Source organism: Phocoena sinus, chromosome 17, assembly GCF_008692025.1.
Source record: "Phocoena sinus isolate mPhoSin1 chromosome 17, mPhoSin1.pri, whole genome shotgun sequence".
Classification (NCBI taxonomy): domain Eukaryota; kingdom Metazoa; phylum Chordata; class Mammalia; order Artiodactyla; family Phocoenidae; genus Phocoena; species Phocoena sinus.
This window is the reverse complement of record NC_045779.1, coordinates 4521297-4540303: the sequence shown is the minus strand read 5'-3', so window position 1 is coordinate 4540303 and position 19007 is coordinate 4521297. Positions and strand designations below refer to the sequence as shown.

Sequence of the window (19007 nt, the reverse complement as noted above, 5' to 3'; positions counted from 1 at the left end):
TTATTGTGCATCACCAGTAAGTATGTATTTTAAAGCATTTCAACTTCCTCTTAGAAAAACATCACAGATACAGAAATAGGGAAGAAGCAAAGCTCATTCTATAGTACACACTAAAAGACAAAAAAAAGAGAGGCTGTCCCACTAAGGCAGTAACAATGTCAATTTCAACCCGGCCCACAAAGAGAGGCATAAGAGACAGCTGTGTTTTCACCAATAGGAACAGATGACAGCAGAAGTGAAACACAGTATCTGTTACAAGGATGAGAAGCTCACATACATCCCACTGTTTACTAATGAGGCATATAATTATTCAAGTAGAACTAGAGCAGCAATTCTTAGGAAGAAGTGTTTTATTTTCTATTTTGATATCTTTATGTCGGTCTGATTTTTCACAAGGAAGGGCAAAATGAAGAATTTGTCTTTAACCAATAAAAGGCATTTTGACTAGTATATTTAAAATATAATTGTTTCACAGTAATTTTTCTATGAGTTAAGATACAACTTAAGTGCAGTATTTCTCCCATTCCTTTAAATAGTGATTTATCTAAAGAAAGTGAGACTGGCAAGCAGAAGTTTTCTCTGGGGGTGGGGTTAGGGAAGGAGAGAGGAAGAGGAAGGAAAGGAGGAGAGAAGAGGTGGGGTGAAGAGAAGCAAAGCAGAGCTGAAGCAGCAGCGAAAATCTGCCAGGACAGGGAGGGCAGAGAAAAGCAATCAGAGGCAAAGTTACATACCAGTTCTACCAATAATTTGCTGATCAGTATAGAAAGCCGTTAAGACAAGGTTTGGCTTCCTAAACCTAAAGAACAGGAATACTACCCATCTCTCTAAAAAGAGCACCCTGTAAGCCATAAATAGAATTACAGTAAAACAAATCTCTGAGAAGGTAGGGTTGCCTGGACTTGGGTGCTTTGGATAGAAAAAGGAATGAAGACCTCTTACGTGGGAGTTTTTGAGGTCTATTATAAAATAGTTATTTATAAATTATTATATAAAATAAAATATCTTATTCAACAACTACTGAATAAATAGCTTAAAGGTTTTGGTTCTAGGCAGTGGAGTGTAGCAAAACAAAACGAAACAAAAAAACCCAAAGAATGTTGCCTTCCTGGATCTTACATTCTAGCCCAGATGATGGACAATCATCTAGCTCAGATGATGGACAATTAAAACAAGTATTGAAAATGCCTATCTAGTGTTTAGAAAGAAATTTTTATAAAACAACAAACTTAATATGTTACTTTAAGTGTTCTAATTAAAAATAATTTCTAACCTTAGCCTTTTTGTGTTTTTCTAATATTTTCACAAGTACATATATTTTAAGGTTAGAATTCTAGAGTTGGAAGACTAAAAATTATGTAGTTCAAGCCATTAAATAATATTTTGTTTCAAGCAAACTTAATGCCATCAATTTCCGGCTCTCTTTATTTTTCACTAGCAGGTTTAACTGACAAAATGTCATCTGGTTTCTTCCTCTTTCTTAAAGTTTAATAAATTGAGAGAGAAAGAGAGAGGAAAGGGGAAAGGAGAAGGAGAGGAAGAGGAAAAGGAAAAGGAAGGAGGGAGGGAAGTCAGCAGCTCCGGACGACACGCTACATTTTTGCTATTGTCCTTAAATATACTAGATTTACCAAAAGAAATCACAATTTGTTTGGGCTGGAACTAGAACTAAGAAATGAACTCTCATCAACTAGATTTCATGTCAGGCAATAAGGCTGTTCTTTGGGGACGGGGAAAAGAGACATGGGTAGAGATCACAATACAGGTAATAACTTTAGTGAAATAAAAGGTACCGTTAGAAGATTTAAGACTTAAATGAAGATTCAAAATTGCACTTTTTTGAAAAAGCAAACTGATTTAAAGTAAAAATACATGGTAACTGAATGAGAGAAAATAATTTCTAAACTGGATCCTCATGGAAAAATATATAATAAATACTTTATTATAAGAAAGATATAGAACAATTGGAACACTGAAAAAAATGTCCTATTACTACACTGGAGAAGTGATTATTTCTGCAACATGCAGAATCTTGCTTAGAAGCAAATTATACCAAGTGAATAGGAAGAGTACTGTTTATGGGGCCTATAGATCTCTGTCAATTACAGTGACTAAGCAAAAAGCATCTGAAATATTGGCTCTGACTAGAAACCTAATGACTACTGTATAGTACAGGGAACTCTACTCAGTACTCACTCTGTAATCACGTGTATGGGAAAAGAATCTAAAAAAGGGTGGACATAAGTATATGAGTCACTCTGCTGTACACCTGAAACGAACACAACATTGTAAATCAACTATACTCCAATAAAAATTAATTAAAAAAAAAGAAACCTAATGTCCAACAGACAAGCGTCTCACCCACAATTCCCTTTTGTCCTTAAGTTTCTTTTGTTACATCCAACTAATAACTTCACAAAAATAGAGGTTGGGCTAAAATATTTCTGATGAACAGTTCTCTGGGAAATAAAGTATTTTTTATCAATGGAAAACCAGGCAATACTCAAACTTATGCATATTTATTGAAATTAGTTCCATATCTCTGCACGTGGCAAAAAGAAGTGAGATTTCTATGCTTAAGTGAATAAATCTTATTTTTTATTTTTTGCTGTTTTTCATATAACTCGAATCCTACCTCAAGCTCTCACAGACATTATTTCCTCTCTGTTTCTCTCTTCCTTCAAATATTTGTTTGTTGATTAAGACAAATAAGATTTTGAAAAGCCGTCACCGTCAGCAGGAGCACACTGGTGGCACGTCAAAAAAGTTCTCCTGGGCATCAAAAGCTCACCTACATCCATCTCTCAGGAGAAGGCTATGATGACCAGAGTTCACTAAGCTTGGTCCCTCACCCGTTACCAGAACAGGTACTGGAAACAGGAAGACTGTTCTTAAATTCAACAAGTTCTCTAAAGCACAACAGACTAGAGAACAAGGAAGCCCCTGGTTAACGGCACAGGACTTGTATACAGCTCTGTGTGTGGCATCCTTTATTGAAAAACTTATCCGGAGGAGGGAAGGATATACAAGCTTAGGTTCAGAAGCATTTGAACCTTCTCAATTAGCCTTAGGAGGCCAGCTTCACGGGCCCCCCCAAGAAACCGAATGTACATGCCGTACGAGAATGGATAATACTGCTCTGACGGGCCAGTGGCAAACTTTCCAAGGGAAAGGCTGGCTGCTAAACGTTACAAGCTGATCAGCTGTATCCTGAATCGCAACATAGGATTCAGCAGTGAATTTCACTAAGAACAGAGCTGGTCCAGAAACCTGGGTGCCGGTGGCTGGAAGAGAGAAGAGGAGCCCCGTGGCAGATAAAGGTCAGCAGCAAGCTGTCATTCTGAGGTGAAGTGTTAGCCCCCTGTGGTCCGTCTCACCAGTCAGGAGTGAAACAACCGATTCAGCAAAAATTCTAATTCCCTTCGCTTCTCTTGTCACCTCAACTTCTGTCCACGGCTCCCGCTCTCATGGTGGCCAACTCTGTGACTGGTAACGAGGACCTGGTCAGCAGGAGACACGAAGGCACTAACCGCGCCACGAGAAAGACCAGCAACTGCCTCACGTGCCTCGTTCACGCGTCAGTGCGGGCGGGCCGATGACCTGGCTTGCTCGCTGCAGAGCTGTCATGAGGATCCGGTGGAACGCGCAGGGCACGCTGCAAACTCTAAGTACGCATGCCACTATGACAAGGCTCCTATGTTGTATCTAAATGCAGGACAGTCCTTTGCAGGATGAGTGTAATTCTGTAGGATGAGTGCCCTGAGTTTTAAAGGCTGGGCATTTTCAGGGAAAGCAGTTTCAGAGTTACTACTCCCACAGGTACCGGAAGCGCAGTCCAGCTCTCAGCCCTCTTTCTGTTGTCTCCTGCTTCTGGGGTCCACACCTGGAGTTTAAGGGACCTCCAACTGTTGGGGTGATTTTGTTACCATATGGGTATAGTTTTGGCTACATGAACGTGCCGCCACCAGACCAGATTTCTACTATGGAAATTTCATTTAGAGCAATTTGACCCCATTTCTTATCAAGCTTAATATTTAGAAACTAGTATTTAGAAACTTATTCCTTTTATTGAATAAGCAGATTGCTATAATAGCTTAGAACTAGTATTTGCAAAGAAATTAGTGGTAAACTTTTATTGTACTCAGCCAAAAATCAAACACTAAAAATGCTAATGAACTGATTTTGTTATATTTAAAGTGTTTCCCCAAATAACAAAACTACCTAATAGTTTCCAGATCTATAAATAGTTTTAACTATTCAAATGCATATAATTGTATTCTTTTATATGGTAAGTTTTAGAAATGTTCCCTATAAATAAGTCCTCCCTCCCTACCTCACAAAATAAACCATTAGAAGTGAGATGACTGTGACACTTCCTAGACACTATGTATTGGCTCTGATGGGAGCCTCAAGAATTCTGCTGACTAGAAATGTCTCTGGATTAAACCTAATGTCAATTTCTATACTTAAAGATACAACTTAAATAATCGCAGGATAAGTTTTACCTACAGTGTTGGGTTAATTTGTAAATATTTTCCTGCTCTATCAGGCAATAAAATAGGTGTGGTCTGGACTGTTATCATGAAGCGTATGGGGAAGTCATGGAAGGGTGGAGCATGCCTACTAGACAGGTGCCAGGAAGGCCCTGGTTAATTTTCTCAACACAGCCCTTAGGGATGATGCTGAGTGTTGCCCTGCCCTCTGTACTGGTATGAACAAGTTATAAGGAAAAGTAACTTAAATTAATTTGACTTGAAAAGTACAAAGGCTCTCACTTTTCTGAGTCATCACATTTTAAGAGTTACGAAATCAAACAAAGATAAGGATGAAAAAAACAAACAAAAAACAAAAAAACAAGGATAAGGAGGCACTATATCAAACTGACCAGGAGCCGCTCCTCTCTCTGTTCCCAGGTCTGTCTGGGAGACAGGACACCTCCTGTTCGACGTTCCACCCGCAGGGCTTTCATACAAACATGGTATCTGACAACCGTGTAGCTTCTCTGGGGACACTAAGCATTCCACTCTATCCACAAACCTCTATCCACATCGTGCACGTTTACCACTTAAAAGAGAAGGTTCTCATGTTTGGGAAGCACGGTAAACCCGAAGCTAGTACCGGCTGCAAATCTATGGCCGTCAAAGGAAAGAAATGAAGGAAAACACAGCAAGATACAGGCGTCAAGCAGAAAATATACAACGATCCCGCACTCCATCTACAGTGATTTCAATGAGTGAGATATACCTTGCCTCCAAAGAGCCTGAGTTTGACAGTGAGAGTCTGCATAACAAGGGACACATGTCCTGGAATGAACCCCAAACAGAGGAAGGGAATGAGAGACTGAGGAAAAAGGTGACCTGGAAAAATATTTTACTAGATCCTGAAAACAATGAGACTTGTTACTTATATGGAAAGATTATAAGATAACTTATATTTGTACTGAGTCCCCCGTCAGCTTAACTACCCTAAACATAACTGTTACCCAGAGTACAGATCTCCCTGGATGGGAACTTAACTGTTCTCGATAGGCATTTCTATGAGAAGAATGTAGGCTGAGTCTCAAACAGCAGAGATTCGTCAACTTTTAGAACCCAACACCCCATTTGTCAGTTCAGGTGGCTGTGATCTTCTAAACGCTCCTCTGCTCCTCTGCTCTTCCTACATCTTGGAGCACCGTCTCTCCTCTCATTTAAAACATCTTACATATGGATAGGTTGTCTTCATCTTATTATAAAAAGAAAAGGTGATCCTCCACTGTAATGTGATCTAAATTCAATACCAATATAATGCGCTTGAAATCTTAAGTTTTCTTTTTGACTTTTATTATTCTCTAGTGTCATGACTCCCTCTAGAGGTAGAAAATGTGAATGCACTACAAACCAGAATTCTGGCAGGGGTGTGAAGTAAACCAAAACGAAGGAAAAAAAGTTAACTTTCTCCTCGGGCAAGTGTTCATTTAACTAGAAAAAAATGTGCTCACTTGAACTTTCGCAAAAAATAGTGAATTTCCTATTGTCATTCAAGTACCCAAATATGCCCGTCTAATGTTTAATATAAGGATCATCCAGCCTCTCATGAGACTAGTTATGATGCATGTTATCTTTTTCAATTTTTTTTCTTTTCTTGATGCCTAATATTTACATACGAGAAAAAGAGAAGTATGGAACAGGCTCAGCCTTGTCTGGGACTCTAGAATGCAGATCTGAGTCACATGAATAGCAGGTATTAGGTTTAATATTCAATTTGATATAAAAATGCAAAAAGCAAGGGGCTAGTGCTTTTTCTTTTGTCTTGTAACAGCACAAAGTATTTGAGAGACCTAATGTTTAGATACAATGGCTCACGGGTAGACAACAGGCAGCAAGATCTAAGAGCAGCCCCTTCTAACTCACAGAGTAGGGGCTCAGACTTGTTAATTCTATTTCCTTTTCTTTTAACCCAGAGAATCTCAACTCTGGCAGCACATGACAATCACGTGGGGGGTTTTAAAAAATTATGCTTGGGTCTCATCCCAGAAAATAAATTAGAGACAACCTTTCTCAGTAGACCTGAGTCTCAGTAGTTTAAAAAAGCTACTCAGCTGTTATGTAAAACTCTTAGAAGAAAACACAGGGGAAAATCTTCAAGACATTGCATTTGGCAATGATTTCTTGGATATGACATCAAAAGCACAGGCAACACACACAAAAATCAGATAAGCTGAACTTCATCAAAATTAAAAACTTTTGTGCAGCAGAGAGCACTATTAAGGGAGTAAAGAGGGAGTTCCCTGGCGGTCCAGTGGTTAGGACTCTGCACTTTCACTGCCGAGGGTCAGGGTTCGATCCCTGGTCGGGGAACTAAGATCCCATAAGCTGCTTGGCGTGGCCAAAAAAAAAGTAAAGAGGCAACCCATGGGATGAGAGAAAATACTGGTGAAGCATATAGCCGATAATGGATTAATACTCAGAAGATACGCACATGAAAAGATGGTCAACATCACTTGTCGTTAGGAAAATGCAAGTCAAAAGCACAATGAATATGTATATGTATGGCTGATTCACTTTGTTATAAAGCAGAGACTAACACACCAATGTAAAGCAATTACACCCCAATAAAGATGATAAAAAAAAAAAAAAAAGCACAATGAGATACCACTTCACACCCATTAGGATGGCTATTACCGAACAACAACAAACAGAAAGTAACAAATGTTACTGAGATTGTGGAGAAATCAGAACTCTTGGGAACTGCTGGTGGGAATGTAAAATCGTTCAGCTGCTGTGGAGAACAGTAAGGTGATTCCTCAAAAACCTAAAACTAGAGTTACCATGTGATCCAGCAATTCCACTTCTGAATCTATAACCAAGTGAACTGAGAGCAGGGACTCGACTAGATATCTGCACACCCATGTTCACAGCAGCCTTATCCACAGTCAAAAGGTGGACCATGGACCCTAAACGTCCGTGGACGGATGAATGGCTAAACGAAATGCAGTGTACGCTGACAACAGAATGCTACTTAGCCTTACAAATAAAGGAAATTCTGACACGTGTTATAACATGGATGAACCTTAAGGACATTACACTGAGTGAAGTAAGCCAGACACAAAAGGACAGATATTGTACGATTCCACACACACGAGCTATGTAAGTATGAGGTATGCGTGAGTAGTCAAATTTACAGACTCAGAGTAGAATGGTGGGTGTCAGGGGCAGGTAGTGGAGGGATGGGCAGGTAGTGTATAAATGGGTGCAGAGTCGCAGTTTCAGCAGGTGAAAAGGTCCCGAGACGGACGGTGGTGATGGCTGTACAATAACATGAATGTATTTAACACCATGGACTGTGTGCTTAAAAATGACTTACGGTAAATTTTGTCATGTATATTTTACCACAATTAAAAAAACAAAAAGGCCACTCAGGTGAGTTAATTTGCAGCCAGGTCTGAGAGAGACCCAGTGCTCCAAAGATTAAGCACATGAACCAAAGACAGGAAAGTGTGACACGCTAGAATAAGAGTGCGTCCAATACAAGTAAGTACTACTGCTTTCTGAGAGGAGGAAGAGAAAAAAATCTACAATCTGGGATGTGTGTTTATAAATTAAATCCTGTCATTTTACAAAAAAAAAAAACACATTTTTTTTGGGGGGAGGCCGTGCCGCACGGCTTGCGGGATCTTAGCTCCCCGACCAGGGATCGAACCCGCGCCCCCTGCATTGGAAGTGCAGAGTCCTAACCAGCGGACCGCCAGGGAAGCCTCCATTTTACAAATATCAAAGCTGTCTATTCTCTCCTCTAGAGAAAGCATGACACCTTTACCTATTGGTCCTCTTCAGAATCTTAGTAATGTTTGCATTCTTTCCACGATGACTTTATGACAAGATCTTCTAAGTAACAGACACACGACTTTTTGAGGGTTTATGGGCTAGACGCACTGTGAAAAATGCTTTATCCCTTATTTCATTTGTTCTTCAAAACCACCACTAACAAGTGGCAGGGCGGAGACGAAACTCGGGTCTGACTCTCAGCGTCTCTTTTCGTTACCGGACATTAGCCACACACTCCCACTGCCACGTCACTCATGTTCCGACCACCTTCTCCTCGGCTCCTCCAGCCAAGTCTGCTTTAGCTTAAAGTCCGGTTTATCTGCCGTATGTATCATCCCGGGCCTTTCCTGAAGTCATCCGGCAGAAAGCCAGGGCTTTAATCTCTGCCTTGCTTAGGAGAAGGCTGCGCTATCACTAGCTTGTAATCCGGGGAAGATGCTGAACTAGCGCGCCTGCTGGCTCCTGTAAGACAGGTCTGGAGATGCAACAGAGGGAAACCACCAAACAAAAGAAACCTATGGAGAGACCTGGGGTGGCGAGAGAGAGAGAGAGAGAGAGAGAGAGAGAGAGAGAGAGAGCGAAAAACTTGTGTAGGGGAGGGCAGTGCCTCTGGCCAGGGGCAGGAGGCAGTGGCTGTGGGAATTGAAAACAGGAGGAAGGAACACAAGGAACGTGAAATTCTGCTCTCGCTCTTCCCCGCCCATCGCCGTGGCCTCGCTCAACAGCGTCTGTGCCGCGCCTGCAGAGCTATAGCTGGAAAGCGAGGGCGGCTGAAGAGAAGCTCTGACGTGAGAAGCTGAGAGAAGCAGGTGGGGACCCGGCCCTGGCAGCTGCCCTCTCCCACCCTGCTCTCCAGACATTCTCCAGACATCCTCGGGCTGATGCCGGACACTCTGTGGTGAAGGAGTACAGCCTTCAATCGCTGCTTTTGCCCAGCCCCCTCCCCAACTGCAGTCCTGAGCTGGCGGGTTAGCAACCCCAGAGCTCACCCACCGCCACCCCTGCTGGTGGTCACTGGGGTCCACACAGCCTTAGATAGCGGTTCGCAACCCAGGATGCACATCAGAATGACCCAGGAAGCTTAAGAAACTGGTTAGATCGATTTCGGGGATGGGGCTCGGAGAGTCAGTTTTTTACAAATGCCCAATGATTCTAAAGGGCAGCGAGGTCTGACACTCACTGGATTCTGGCCTGGCCTTTCTCCTTCTGCATTACTCGAGAATAGCCAGTAGGCACTAAAATAAGATATCTGAGGACCACGAGTGCTTCATGGAAGAAAAGCAAACAGGCCTAGAAATTATATCAAACGCAGAAAGGATAAAAAAGATCCATGATTTAAACTTCTTACAATAATAAAAATATTCGAGTGCAAAAGAAGAAAACAAAACACAATGCAGAAACATTAGGTGTAAAGAATATAAAAAACACAACAGATGGGATAGAGAGAATTTATATATGTGAGGAATGAAGATCAGACTGAGGTAATCTCCCAGAAGGAAAAAGGAGACAAAACACCAGAAAATACAGTTATGGGAGACTAAGATCCACGTAACAGATGTCCCGAAAAAGGAAAAAAGATGGTGAGAACATAGTTGAACAAATAATGGAGATAATGTCTCCAGAATAAAGCATGATGAACAAAGCTCAGTGACAGAGCTGGCTCTCAAGTACCAAATGGGAGAGAAAGGAAAAACCGGCACCCAGCAACACTGGAGTAAAATTTAAATATCAAAGACAAAAGATTTTCAGTAGAATGCTTCGCACAAAGCAGACATGTAATAAGCGCTTATAAAAAACACCAACAAAAGCATGAAATAAAGACATCATCAAATCTTTGTGAGGCAGTTATTATTCTAGGGAAAAAACCCAACATGTTTAAAATAAATGTTTACGATAAGAGCGCAACAAGGACATCTGAATGTTAATCAAGTGTCCTATGGTTAAAACTGTTCCTGGACACATGGAGGTTTTATTTGTCTGTGGATTTCTATCTAGGCTGCCATTCTGAGGAATACCTAAAACCTATTCTCAAGGTAGGCTGCAGTAAAGAGATCTCGGCTAGGCTAGGTGTACACATGTGAAACACAACACATTCATCCTTTCAGGACACGGAATGAAAAGCCCAGAGTGCTCTGTTTATGTTTATGCAGGCCAGGAGCCGTGGAGACGAACAGGATGAAACAGACATGGATTTAACTGCTAAGCACTTCCAGTTTTCTAATAATAGTCAAAAAGCCAGGGACTTCTCATAAACATGTTCTCAAGTAAAGAAAGACCCTGTATCTTTTTCGGTCCAATCTCTGTAACAGTCACACAAGAGGCTCATAGAAGTTCTTCAGTAATGGCTTACCTGGTCGATATTAGCATTTCTTGGAAGAAAATAAATGATATTATTCGTGATCTTCTGGGAAAGTCTGAAAATTTCAAAGGTGGACAGTAGTTAAGGAAAAGTAACAAAAACAGTAGTTAATTTCTGATCAGAGATATATTCTTCACTTACTACATCATAACCCAAATGTACTCCGATATGTAACAATACCCTCTAATGGGACCTAAAAGAGAATTAAGTAGCATACTGTCCCTGATGGGTCAGGGATTAGAGGTTAAATCTATTTATTCAATTATCCTAGTGGTAGGAAACCAAGAGCCGGAGACACACATTCTTTCTTTCGGCCATTTCCTAGGTTTTGTGACAACAGGAAGAATAGGAAAGCACAATACCCCCCTTTCTAGTAAAGAGTAAAGACAAGTAACTCTGTCCACTGTATTTTTCTAAATTTTACTTAGCAATTTAAAACGCAATTCCTGTTAGAGTCATACGTGACTCCTCTGGGGAGTAGAGATAGAGAAAGGGACAAATAAGAAATGGTATTCTTTATGAAACAAGGGTTTGCTTCAGCATCCTGGAAGAGTAACAGGGAAACTCTGGAGACACAGAGGATTCAAGTCAGTGTGAGCTGAAGAAAAGTTAGGGGATAGTCACCCAGACTCTAGGGACAGGTCTTGAGGAAACCCCCATTTCCAGACAATAATTCCACGCAATTAATGCCTTTTAGTTCTTGTTTTGTAATGGTACAATTGGAGAGCAACCAGTGGAAACATAACCTCGCAGTTACATAAATACAACGTAACTTTTGGAGATCACTCACCAGTTAATTTTTATGCAAAACAAACTGGAATCTATCAAGTGCTATTAGCTGATAGCTCTCCTCTTCACTAATGTCTTACAAACACACACACACACACACACACACACACACACACACACACACACACCCTTCCTCTCCAGAACCACTGCTTGAGGAAACTCTTAAGGGCTTCCGAAGGATATCCATCAGGGGACATCATGGTGCTGATGTCAAAGATCTCGGCGGTGGCGTAGTCTGGTCCTCCCCAAGGCGGGCTGAGAAACACGACGTCAGCCTTTAAATGAGAAGCCAGCTGCAGGAAGTCTCCACAGATGAACTCAATCTTGTCCGCTACCCCGTAAATTTCTGCATTATGGCGAGCGAGATCGATCTTAACAGGATCAATATCGACGGCGATCACTAAAGTGGGAACAAGAAAGATGAGTTCAACGATGCTGATTATTAGTTATATGGACTAGTTCATCTTCTGAGCAGTCGGTTTATTTTCTGTGCAAGACCCTTTTCAAAAGACTTTTTAAAGGGAGATTAGGCCATATATATGAGAGAGAGAATTAAACATTTTAAACACTTGTGTGGTACCCAGAAAATGTGACTGAAGGGTGTGGCCTTCTGAGCTGCCTCAGTCAGCCTGCTGGGCCAAGGCAAGTAGTGACGGTGGCCACCCAGCACCCACCGAACCCGGTCTGTGGTCAACACCGTGCTCTGTGCTGTGGACAGCCGAGCGGCAAACACTTGGGAAGGTGATGGCTGCATGGAAAGCCTATAAAAGATTTCAGATAAGACCAATTTCCTCAAAATGAGGCAACTTCCAAAGGAAGCCAAATTTGACAACTTCTACTGAAAGGCAAAATAAAACACCAAAATAGCCAACTTATGAAGAAGAGATGTAAAAACATCTGCTGGTGACGTTTAATGAGACATTTTAGGTAGAGGGAACAGATGTTATGTTTTCACCACACGGGCTTTCATTTAATTTACTGCAATTTCGTAATTAGCAACACAAACCTAAGTTAATTCAGGCTCACTCGTGTCTTGCAGTAAATCGCTCAAGTGCACCTGTACGTGCACCAGGATGTTAGTGGCAATATTTTGTACCTGCAAGGGCTAAGTGGAATCCTGATACATACACCGTGGTTGTCAAGGAAACAACCGCATTCCAGAAAATACCGGTTTCAAAATTTGTTAATGCTTTTGAGAAATAATGCACTGAAGAAATCACTTGAACAATGAATATAAGCACCAGTCATGTTGCAGAATCATGCATCTGCAACTTTTTTGTTCTAAAAAAAAAAATTCATATTTATAAACGAGAAAAATGTCCTTTTTAGCTGCTTAATCTGCTACATTTATAGTATAGAGACAGATGCAAAGATATACTGACAATAGCAAAAACTCAACAGAAAAAAATGACTTTCAACACCAGATGTATTCAGTTAGTTGTCAAGTTTTCATCTGCGCTCCCCTCGGAGGCCGGCTTTGTTGTCAGGCCTAAGAGAGTGCAAAGCAACTCAATCTAGCACGTGAAGGAAGTGCTGACAAACATTGGTAGACACTACGTAGAACTGTGCTGTCCAATAATGGCAGCCACTGGCCACATGCGGATATTACCTTTAAATCGATGCCAATTAGATACTATTAAGAATTTAGATCCGCAGTCATGCTGCCAAATTTCAAACGCTCGATCGCCGCATGTGGCTAGTGGCTGCCATGCTGGACAGTGTAGATACATTTCCATCATTACAGAGAGTCCTAATGGGCAGACCTGATACAGAGCCACTGGCATTCGTATAAAGGGGGAAAAAAAACTTTAATAGCAGAATGCAAACTCTGGGAATTCTAACCATTCAGTTGAGAACCTGCAGAGACAGCAGCTACGTGGGTGGAAATCGGTCTGACACAAAGGGATCGTGCCGACTGCACACGCCATTTTCTCATGTGTCTGCACACACGCGTGCATGTGTACAGCTGACCCCTGAACAACACGGGTTGCAACCGCACAGGTCCACTTATAGGTGGGTTGCTCTTACTAGACGTGTAGGACAGGACCACGTGATCTGCGGCGGGTTGAATCTGCGGATGCAGAATGTCGGTACAGAGAGCGGACCATATGTTACGTTCAGATCTCTGACATGGGGGCGGGCAGCGTCAGTGCCCCTAAGCCCTGTGTTGTTCAAGGGTCAAGTGTGTGTGTGTGTGTGTGTATGTGTGTGTGTAAAGAGTAACTGATTACATGCATATGTGTGTACACACACACACACACACACACACACACACACACACACGCAAAACTGTACTTCAAACTCCCTGCCCCAGTGGAGTCAGCTCACCCACACTAGGGCAGCACCCACCACGACTGTCAGAGCATCCGTGAGCTCCTACTGCTTCGGGGAGGAGGTCCCGGGACACCACGCTATGAACACACTAAGGACTCCTGAGCTTCTGGCTCACAGGCTGCACCCGGCAGGGGTGGAGTCTGGATGTGCCTCCTTTTCTTCCCAGGGGCTGGAGATCTGTAGGTGTGAGTGATGGGGCCGTGATGGAGTCGGGCAGAAGCAGTCTTCTTTAGCTTGGGACCCACATTAGACATTTTCCTCTACCAAATGTGCACTAAGCTACAGAGAGCCTTGGCAACAGACCTGTATTCGTAGAAATACAAAACTACAATATGGACTGTTTCTGTAATATTCTGAAAAAATTTCCAGATCTATCTGCTGTTTTATCAGAGGGCAGATATTTTAATTCATGTTACAGTACAATGCCAAATGAAGACAGATTTTACAACTTTTGAGGAAAAAATCATTTCCATGCAATAAACACTGATTTGAGCTCACAGGAATGGCTTATCTGGCAAAGGCAGAGAAGAACTTTAAGAGAAAGTAGTAAATTCAGGAAAAACAAGAAAGTAACTACTATTCCAGTAAATATGAAAACAGCTTTCATCCAGTCTCTCAGGAGACCACACAAAGACAGCAAATGTCATGACGCTCTGGAGCATTGGCCTGACTGCATGAGGGCCACAGTCCATCAGCACTGGTCTTAAAATCAATGTTGGGCTGCCTTTCACCATTTCCTAGCTCCTATATTACGCTTTCCAGAATCATGTTTTCCTAGTTAACATAAAGAACTTTATATAAATCAATAAGACAACTGAAATCTACTGAAATGGGAGCTTTATATATAAAGACATTGGTGAAAAAAAGCATCTTCAGAGTATGACTTAACAGTTGCTATCTCTAAAATATCACATTATACTACATTTCAAAAAGAACTGCGAAAGAAAGGGGATATCAGATACAGAGAAAGCCAAGTAAAAGCCCCGGCCTCCCGACTCCGCTAAGTCAATTTGGGCAGGCTGTCCAGTTCCATAAAGCCTTCTTTCCCCCGGGAAACAGCACATGTTCTGCCTACTTGACACAGCTCTTAGCAGATATATACTGATATATCAGTAGTTTAACAGAGGTTTTCTTTCTTGTGATTCTGAAGTCAAACAACCATGAGGACAGTCCAATAGTTAAAAGGTTCTTAGTATCTTAGGATGTCAGAGCTGAAAGATATCACAGAGGTTCTCTCAATTTAATGTCTCCTTTCAGTTAAGGCTAAAGGATGTCGAAGGTCAGCCAGATGGTGAGGGGCAGAGCTGGGAGTCCCTGCCTACTCTTCCCTTCTTCCAAAGAACAGTCTCCCATTTTCACATTTTTAGTTTTACATAATGCTATAATCTTGGCTCCGCCAAGCTGTGTCTGTGTGATCTTGGGCAAGTTACTTCATCTTTTATTTCTTGGTTTATTTGTGAAACACAGAAAGTAGTAAAAGATACATATCACAAGATTGCTGACTAAATGAATACATATTAAGCACTTAAACCAGTATACAAAGTGTATGCTTAATATATGTCAACTATTATTGTTAAATATTTGGCATTAAATTATTAAATCTCAGTAGAGATAGGCTGAAGCAAAATGAAGCCTTTACTGAATAAGGCGAAATTAATTAATGAATAAACTGCCGATGACCACTTACCTCTCTTTCCTGTTAAGGCAAACTGAATGGTATTTCCTCCAACTCCACAAAATGCGTCGACTACGGTGTCACACTGGAAGGACTGGCTGACCCTGCCGGCAATGTGCTCAGCGATCTTCTCGGGTGTAACTGAAAACCAGCCCTCTGCGAAGGGAGAGGGTTTCTGTTATGACATTCAGTGGCAAGAAGCCAAGCCAAACACAAACATAGCAAACATTATTATATACTAAATGCTTAAAAGAAAATACTTAGTTTCTCTTTTCAAAAAATTATATATTATCTAGTTTGAAGGAAAAGGTCTAAGGATCTTGTTATACAAGGGGCAGTATCATTCCCAGACCCAATTTCCACAGAAACAACCACCTCAATTCTTGCCTGATTCTTTTGCAATATCCCTCCAACAACTGAATGCAATTCTGATTTTTCTGTCTGAAGTATTAACAACTGACTACCTATCATGGAAAATGGAAAGTTAGCTATTTTAATTGACCAACTCCCCAGACTTCACCGAGGTTCCTAATTATTTAATTCCTGGAGGGGAAGCAGTGAACTGCATTTGTACGGGACACTTAGCAAAATCTGCACATGTCTAAAGGGTCAGAAAAGCAAGGAAGTGACAGCAAGACTGCAGAGCTGTAGGCTCAGCAGAACCTTCATCATTTTCAGAAATGAGGTCCCATGTCCACTCCACAGAAAAAAGGACACTGCCCTCCTTCTTTCCCAATAGAAGGAATTTACGTTTTTCAGAAAGATATTCCACTGAACAAAATGATGCACCGATTTTCCTGTTCCCTTTCTTCATCAAAACTTTAAATGGCTCCTCATTGCTGGAAGAATAAAAACATAAACTCCTTTTATAGAATTAAAAGCTTTTCTCCAGTCTTATTTCCCCAACAAACTCTTATGTACTCTCCCTGATACAAAACATTTTACAAGTAATTTTAAGAGGCTCAGAGAAGCCCTGAAACTCCACACAGATCAATACCTCCTGATTTGGACAGTTAAAAAAGACCAACGTTTAGGTATAGCCCCAGCGTGAAAGCAAGCCTCAGTTTGCGCAACTGAGTTTAAGTTAGCTCTTCAAGGTCACGGTAGGAAAACTTGAGAAAGAATTCAAACTTTCCAGTGTTAATTCATTTACTTACATCTTTCTGCACAGAACACAGATGTTCTGTTTAATAATCTATCAATTGCTTTTGCTATCTATCCTAAGATGCAAAAAATACAGATTAAACCTGAGTCTGAAGTTTAAAAAACACATATGTACCCAAATTGAGAGACACTGTAGAAAATAACCGGCAGCTGCTCTCTGGAAAATGTCAAAGTCATGAAAGACAAAGCAGCTCAGGAACTATCCCAGATTAAGGGAAACTAAAGGAACATGAAAATAAATGTGATACCTGACCCTATACTGGAAGAAAAAGAATGCTATAAAGGACATGATTAGTATAACTGATGAAACTAGAGTACGGATTTGTTGATTATGATATTGGAACAATGGGAAATTTGTAACTTTATCATTGTCACATAAAAATATCACTGTTCTTAGAAAATACACACCAGAGTACTTAAGGGGTAGGGGCCACTGGATCAGAAAACATACCTACATACATGCATACAGAGAATGAAAGAGCGAATGTGGCAGAATGTTAAAAACAGCTCAGTCTGAATGAAGGGGATATGAAAATTTCTTCCTATTCTTGCAACTTTTCTATAAGTTTGAAATTATTTCAAAATGAAGTTAAAAATTACATATACACCTTACCTCTGTCTAATTTAATCCCATCGTCGAAGCGAGAGAAGAGCCTGTATCTCTGGGCCCAGTACTTCGCCAGCTCGGGCACAGCAGTGATCTCAGGAGGCAGACCAATCCCCTTTCTGTTCTTGCTTTTCTTCTTCTTCTTCTTCTTCTTCTTATTTTCAGCTACAATAAAAAAATAGAAATAACACAGATGCTCACTATAGAAAGAGGAAGTCACAGGTGAATTTATCTAAAGTGTGGCCACGGTAAATAACTACAGTTTGGGACTGCGCTCCAGCACATGTATGCAGCCACACGCCGGAGGGTGGAGGGCACCTGGAAACAGCACTGGCTTCAGGTTATAGCCTCCATTTTGCCACTTCTTGGCTCCTTGAGCTTGGAAAAGTAACCCAGGTTCTCTAAGTTCCAATTTTTAATTCCTCAAAAAGAATGAATGAACGGGTAGCATTTTAGCTACTTACTTCACAGCGTTGTTAGGAGATGTGGAGAGGTACTATTATAGGTATAAAAGCTATTACATAAGTGTTTCTTAGATAAAGTTGCTTTAGTGGGTGAATGATGGAAATTCAAGCATTTCCCTTCCCTTCTTTAAAACAAAAGCTCCCAAGGACTGATTAAGCTCTAACTCTCTGCCACATCAATCCTCTGAACCTAGCCATGACCTGCAAGTCCTACGGCCTCTGAGAAATTGAAACAGTGGTCACTAGCTCCATTCAATGGAAAAGGATCTCATTCATTCACATTGACTTTTTCTTAGATAAATGATTTTTATTTGTTTGGTTATTTGGTTTCAGTTCTGAGCAGATTCGATGCGGCAACTTAGAAAGACAGGAGTGCTGTCATACCTAAGTATGATGACAAGAATTGATGCTCACAAATAATAAACATTAAACACTGGAATGGTCCTCAAACAAAGGACTGTGTCCTAATACGGTCATCTGATCAGTGCAAATAGCAAAAGGGGCCATCAGTAGCAAAGTGCAGTGAGTTTCTCAAGAGAGGAGACACTAAGATTTTGAGGCAAAAACGCCTCATTGTGCAAGACCATCCTGTACAGGACTTAACATTAAGTAATCTAAAGTACGAAATGCCAGAATCCCCCAGATCGACCTAACCCATCTTCCAAATACCCGAGATGGTGGTATCACTCCAGGTGAGAACACCAGCCTCGTGACAAGTGGTGCTTAGGGAGCTAGGGTAGGGTGGAAAAATGGGATTTAGAAACCACACAACTTGGTAGCAAGTTCTAGCTTTGCCACTTACTGGCTGGGTGATGTCGGGCAAATTTCTTGTTTTCTCTAAGCTTTACTTATTTATAGAACAGGGATAATTTCACCTATCTCAATGGGCTACTTTACAGATTAAAGGAGAATAAGGATTCTCATTTCAGAACTCTGCAAGTGCCACGTGAACATCAGTTGTACAATGGCAATAAAAATATTAAACTACCTTAAGTATGCTGTTTAGAAAGGCAAAGAAATATATAATACAAAGATCACAGGTTTACACACACACACACACACACACACACACGGGAAAGAAAAATCAAGATTCAAATAAGGTATTTTGCTCAATACTAAGTAAGAAAGCATCACAAGTATAATTGTTTCATTAGGGCAAGTCTGAAATAATTCATCAGAAAAAATGAATGCTATGTCAAATGAAAATTTCTGCCTTATACAAGCCATAATGTTCCACTGAGTATAACTATTATAAGATAAATTCAAATACTACAAAAGGGCATAAAGTGAAAATGCTACACTGTTCTTCATT

General features: G+C 40.9%; 1 protein-coding gene across 1 annotated transcript in view; it reads right to left on the bottom strand.

Annotated features, from left to right (window-relative positions):
* The window catches only part of TGS1 (trimethylguanosine synthase 1), a 37697-nt gene that overhangs the window by 3604 nt on the left and 15086 nt on the right, over positions 1-19007 (bottom strand). Inside the window, exons 9-12 of the mRNA XM_032610176.1 lie at positions 17238-17396; positions 15473-15616; positions 11635-11851; positions 10654-10732 (exon numbers count right to left, since the gene is read on the bottom strand). Coding sequence (XP_032466067.1) covers positions 10654-10732; positions 11635-11851; positions 15473-15616; positions 17238-17396 — 599 coding nt within the window. The remainder of the gene's footprint in view (positions 1-10653; positions 10733-11634; positions 11852-15472; positions 15617-17237; positions 17397-19007) is intronic.